The 6,049-nt window shown below is 40.2% G+C and overlaps 1 protein-coding gene across 1 annotated transcript in view; it reads right to left on the bottom strand.

The window, feature by feature from the left end:
- Window positions 1–858: 858 nt before the first annotated feature.
- SDAD1 (SDA1 domain containing 1) overlaps window positions 859–6,049 on the bottom strand; it is a gene marked incomplete at its 5' end in the record, with an annotated part of 9,728 nt that continues 4,537 nt past the window's right edge. Inside the window, 6 exons of the mRNA XM_010193719.1 lie at window positions 859–909; window positions 3,638–3,799; window positions 4,211–4,295; window positions 4,783–4,976; window positions 5,362–5,459; window positions 5,912–6,038. Coding sequence (XP_010192021.1) covers window positions 859–909; window positions 3,638–3,799; window positions 4,211–4,295; window positions 4,783–4,976; window positions 5,362–5,459; window positions 5,912–6,038 — 717 coding nt within the window. The remainder of the gene's footprint in view (window positions 910–3,637; window positions 3,800–4,210; window positions 4,296–4,782; window positions 4,977–5,361; window positions 5,460–5,911; window positions 6,039–6,049) is intronic.

The raw sequence follows: 6,049 nt of genomic DNA, 5'->3' as shown, positions 1-6,049 counted from the left end.
TAAACAGAATTTGACAAAGGGTGGTATAACAAACTCCCTCCCAGTTTCCACAAAAGCAGGTGGCTAGGTGAGGTGCAGAAAACCCATTAATGGTCCCAGCTGAGGCCAAGGCTGATCAGGAGATCAATCTTTCAAGTAAAGAATCCATAGATCTATGTTTTTCTCATGTATACTTCAACAATCAGACACCAGCAAATCCCACCATGAGATGCACTGATCTAGAAAACAAGATTCCTCAGTTTTCATGTTGTCATTGAACAGAAAAGTAGCATGACATGTAGGAGAACCATCTCCCATACACTGATTATATTCTTCTTTTCATAAACCATATGAAACCACTCTTCCCCTTAACTGTTCAATTAAACTTACTTGTATTACAAGAACTGGGTTTTCTTATTATTTAACAGGTAAAAAGCAGCTGCTTTGAAAATGGCTTAATCTGTAAAAATCATGTGTAAAATAGGCACAGACACTATATATACACACATACTTTATAGACTGGGCCAGAATATTCCTTTTCCTCCCAATTATGTATTCACAAATTGCTTCAAGTAAAATATTTTTGCAATACAGTTGGGTGTTTTAATACTTTCACATACAAAACCAGCTGTAAGTTACATTCAAGAGAAGATAATTGCATTCTTCCTTAGAATGCTTTAAAAAAGAAAAAAAAAATCAAAATCCTGCAAGGATTAAGGCCTCTTCTGTCCTATAGATGCAATAACCAACAGAATTCTGAACAGAATAGAGATAAATCCATAATAAGGCATTTCAGTCCTTTTTCTTGTGCTGATGGGTAAGCATTTCTAGGGCTATTTCTTCAAGGATGATTAAGGATCCTTCTCCATTATTGTTTTGTTATTTCAGCAGGCGTTTTCTCTTTTTCAGAAGTGCATCGCGAAGAGCCAGCTAAATACGGAACAAGAACGGAATATTCAGGTAAGGGGAATATTAAATAAGGAGACACCACCACTATCACATCAACAACCCTTTTCTGTATACCCACCACACGCATGTATCCCACTGCTATTTTACTAACCGGACACATTTGTAGATAAGATCACTGCACCAGAACTAAAAATTACAAGTTATTTAAAATAATGCATAGAATATTTGTTAAATAGACCGAATTTTCTTAGAGAAAACTACAGCTAGCAGCTTGCATCATTTGCAACAAAGCTTTCATATACTGCAGGTAAGGTGCAAATGCGAGAAGGAAAATGAACCCAAAGTAGCTTAAAAGCATAATGGTAATAGGACAGAGTAGGCAGCAGATCAGGAAGAGAAGATCTGGCCATGCTCAGGTTTTTCCTGCTGCTGTTTGATGCCTATTTGTACTCAAGTTTAAAAGCCACTCAAACACATCTGTGAATGCAGACAAACAATCTGATGCAAGAAGCTGCAAAGTAATAAAATATCAGGATGCAACTGGTATAGTTTCCATACATTTCTACAGAAAACAGGAGTAGAACAGTGTTTTCAACTCTAACATTAAGAGCTTTGGGTAGAACTTAGTCAGAAAGATCTACTTGGTTTTCAGTCCCATTAATCTTTCCTGCTGCTGTTTGATGCCTATTTGTACTCAAGTTTAAAAGCCACTCAAACACATCTGTGAATGCAGACAAACTGAATCTGATGCAAGAGGCTGCAAAGTAATAAAATATCAGGATGCAACTGGTATAGTTTCCATACATTTCTACAGAAAACAGGAGTAGAACAATGTTTTCAACTCTAACATTAAGAGCTTTGGGTAGAACTTAGTCAGAAAGATCTACTTGGTTTTCAGTCCCATTAATCTATTTTTAATGATTAAGCACATTACTAAGAAAAATTCCTGAAGCAATTTCTTCAGCCTCAGAGACAAACACTCATCAGCTGACACTGGGAGCAGGAGCTGGCAAACGTTGTCAACTACAGCGGCAGAAATGTTGTGGTTACTTAGATAAACTTGTTGGTACAATCAAGGGAAGAGTGGGGATTAAATAAAAACAGAAGTCAAAAGGTTTCAGTACACAATCAGCAGAATCCATAACAAATAGATTGAGTAACAAACCTTTCTTTCACTGACTCATATTCAAATGAGAAGAGATCAAGAAACAGCTTCAGTCCAGCTGAGAGGTAAGTAGGACAAAATGGCATGTTTTAAAGAGTATCGCAAAGCTGCTTTCCAAGGAGGAGGGAGGGGGCAGGAAGGATGCTAGAATTTTTACAAGTGCCATATCACTTCAAAGAGACTTCATTGTGTATTTCAGGGATGGTTTAGTTGGTAAAGGGAATTTAGCTCTAAACTACAGACAGCAGTCCATTTTATTCTGCCACCAAAGAGGGCAGCAGAACACAGTATCCTACAATGGTACTCTAATTCACTTCATGGTCAGAACCATGGCTGTGGCCTAACTTTAGTGGAAAAAAAAAAAGAGTAGGAAAAAAAAATCATCTTTCCCTGTTTAGCTGTTACATTTAAGATGGCTTTTTAGAAAAAAGTGAGTGAGGAATTATTTTAAACAGCAGTTTCCCAAAAGTGCCTGGATTGTTCATTTGCTGTGTTTGTGTGTGTTTTGAGAGGTGGATTCATGTGGTCAGCCTTATTTTGGGTGAGTCAGAATGACAGTAAATAAAATACTACAGAGGATATAAGCCCATGTCTGCCTGCTTTACAGAAACACTTCAGACACTTTATCGAGTCTATAAACAGTTTCAGTCTTGCTGCTCTTAAGGCAATAAATTGCAGACAAATATACATTATTCTGCTGACACAGCCCTTGGAAACAACTCACAAAGGAGGGTTTGTACAAGAAGCATTCGAATGCACCCTAGCACAACACAAAACCTAGCAAGAAAATACAAAAAAGTTAACACTACCCTGAAACAAAAACCCTGGGTAACTGGATTATTCTAGAAGTTCTTACTGGGACGTGTTCAAAGGAGTTTGAATTTTGTAACACCCTGGACTGACCATCTGCCAGGTTAGACAGAAGGATTTTTAGGCAGATTCCTCTTGTCAGCACAGAGTCACCTGCAGAGTTGAAACACAGCAGGGCAAGGCAATCTACCACACCAGTGCTTTGGTACCAGCTGCCACAGGCTACACTGAAGCCTTTTTCAAATAGGTAAAGAGCTTTCATGTCTGTGCTTTAAGTACATTTATGACAAGCTATTAGATGTCCTCAAGGCCAGGACAGCTGAGTCCATAACATGATGGTAATAGGAGAAAGGTCCAAGAAAGAATATGGAAAGTGAAGAGACACACTAAAAGCTTGTCCTGAAAAACAACTCCTCCGTATCAGGGAGGCATTTCTTCTCTCACAGGATTACAGTCAGGGTTCTAATACAATCTGCTTTAATTTATATAAAACCACATTATCATCGCCTTCCTGACCTACACATGACTTCACAACAGGGCTTGGTCCTCAATGCCTACTAACGAAGAGGCTGACAAAAGCATTCTTCACTACCACAATCTGACAAACCTCCTCGGGGTAGGATTCAAGGGAAGCCACCTAGCCCATGCTCCTTTCCAGCAATTAAACCATCAAATTAAACAGCAAAGTCTTAGGCCACAGGATAGACAGCACTTCACCTGCATTTTAAGTTTACTGCTCAGACTGCCCCAGCTATTCTCAACATCAGATATTACCTGTTTTTCCCTGAAAGAACGCTTATTTTTTGTCCGGACGCTGTGGCTGTATCTCATCATCATGAAGTTCTTGTGCTTCTTCTTTTCTTTGTTGGAAGAGCTGGCAAATGGATTAATTCTTGTTTTCTTTTTCACAAATTCTTTTCTGTCTGTTTTTCCAGCCTAGAACAGACAACGCAATGTAAAAACAGAGAACCATTTTCCTTTCCTTACAGTTAACATCGCCTGCTAAGGTGATGGGTTCTATGGCAGCAACAATAAATCCAAGTCCTGTATGATTTTCTGTGTATGTTACATGCATTATTCCATGCTGGCTGTATTTATTAAGTCACAGTGAAAACTGCATGTGCCTGTCTTGGCATTTTCATTGTCACCTGTGATCAGCAAGAGACTGTCAACCTGTTATAGCCAAGAGGCAACAGCAAAAAACTACGTAAACCATTCCTCAAAACACAGATGGCAGCTGGGCACCCGTCTTACAGATTCAACCCCACCACCCCTTTCTTCTGCAGGAGACAAAGCCACAGCCCAAGTACAGAAAGACAAAAGATATGAAATAGGCAAGTTCCTCACCATTGCAGTTGCCAGTCTGGTCTCCTTGTCCGATTTAGGCTTCTTATGCAGATGTTCAATATCTCTGAGTGAAAGCAACTCTCCCCTACACAGAAAAATCCAACAAAAGGCCATCACGCAAAACTTAATCTGCTAAGAAAAACAAGATGCTCTCCTGACCCTTTGTCTCCCACCTATACAATTTTCACACAAGCACTTGTTCTCTCAGGCTCATCCTCCTGCTTGGGACAACCCTTACAAAGGTCTCTCATTACTGTTTTTCAAGTCCTGCTTTAACCACAAAGTTTAAGAAACTCTGTTAATATAACCATGCAACTACTGCTAGAAAAAGCCACGCCTGGTGGTCTGCACAAGCAAAATACTCCCATACTTTCCCTCATCCCTCCTGTCTTTTCTCCCAAGTATAAACAGATCCCAGGGCCGCAAGGCCCTTCCAGGCTGCGTGGCTGTTTGCCACCCATCACCAAGGGAAAACACTGACCAAGAGCAGAGCTGTGCAGCCTGCTGCAATTAAAAGCTCTATTGCCAGATTACAGATTAGAGAAAGCACACACCAGTACTCTATATCCTACCTGCCCTCCTCCTCTTCATCATCTATTTCGATATTCTTCCTCTTTGCACCTTTGCCAGGTGCAGAATTAAGTTCTTTGGAGAGCTGGGCAAGACGTATTTTGTGGAAGTCCTCTTGAGTGAGCAGCCTGCTTGTACTGACTGCTGCAGCTTTGGCTTTTCGTTCCTCTACAGGCATGCTTTTCACCTTCTCTGCCTATCAGGAAAAGTACAAAAGAGTAATTACCCAGAGCTTTGCAAACCATTTCTGTGCCATAATCCACAATTCTTGCTTCCCAAATACCTTTGTAGGGGCAGTACCATTGGAAAGTGAATAAAACAAGTGAATATAAGCACTCATCATAGAAATGCCTTAGCTTTGATGGAATTTAACATTGGGACAGAGTCTCTCATCTCTCCACCCCACCCTGACAACATGCATATTTCAGCACAGGTGTTAAATAGTACTTAACCCTCTCGGATTCTGGCCCAGTTACTCTACAGCCCTGTATAGCAGCCACGTGAAGGTACAGAGCAAGAGAATCTGGTTTGCAATTAACAAGGCTCATTTGTATTTGGGGTAGAAGACACTTGGAACTCACTACTTCTTGCTGCTCCTCATCTGAAGAGTGATGCACGTCAATCCATTCTCCATCTTCATTATCCTCCTCCTCACTCAGACTAGCACTTTCCCATCCATCTGCTCAGGGAAGAAGCACACAGAGATGTTAACATAGATCTAGCTTAACTGCCCAAGTTTAAATTATTTCAGATTGCATCCCGAGCTTGCACTCCTTATCTATCAAATACTATTTGAAAGTACTAATTTCACATTTTGTAACACACAACAAAAATCTTTCTTTAGGAAGTGCTGAACACATGAATTTCCATAGCTGTACGATGTTCCTCCCTCTGCCTTTCCATCTCTCAGTGTCTGTTTTACAAAGCAACACAGTAACAAACTTCACTGGATAAACTGCACTTACTCTAGGATAATATCAACACCTCTCAATGGACAAATAAAGGCATTTGGAAGCCACACAGCATGCTACAGCAGGAAATTAAATGCACAAACATCATTTACGTCCAAACAAAAACTTAGTCACAATGATGCTCAAAGTAGAAGTAGTAAAGAAAAAAAAGCCAACCAACCTTCCTCTTGGTTTCCTCCATTTTCCTTTTGAACCTCAACATCCAGTACTTCTGCCCCTGGAATATAATCTTTGGCATCCAGTTCTCCATATTCATGAATCCTGGCTTCCACGGAGGCCTCAGTAGGCTTACCCCGTA

This window comes from Mesitornis unicolor, unplaced genomic scaffold, assembly GCF_000695765.1.
Source record: "Mesitornis unicolor isolate BGI_N332 unplaced genomic scaffold, ASM69576v1 scaffold17840, whole genome shotgun sequence".
NCBI lineage: Eukaryota > Metazoa > Chordata > Aves > Mesitornithiformes > Mesitornithidae > Mesitornis > Mesitornis unicolor.
This window is presented reverse-complemented; position numbering and strand designations above follow the sequence as displayed.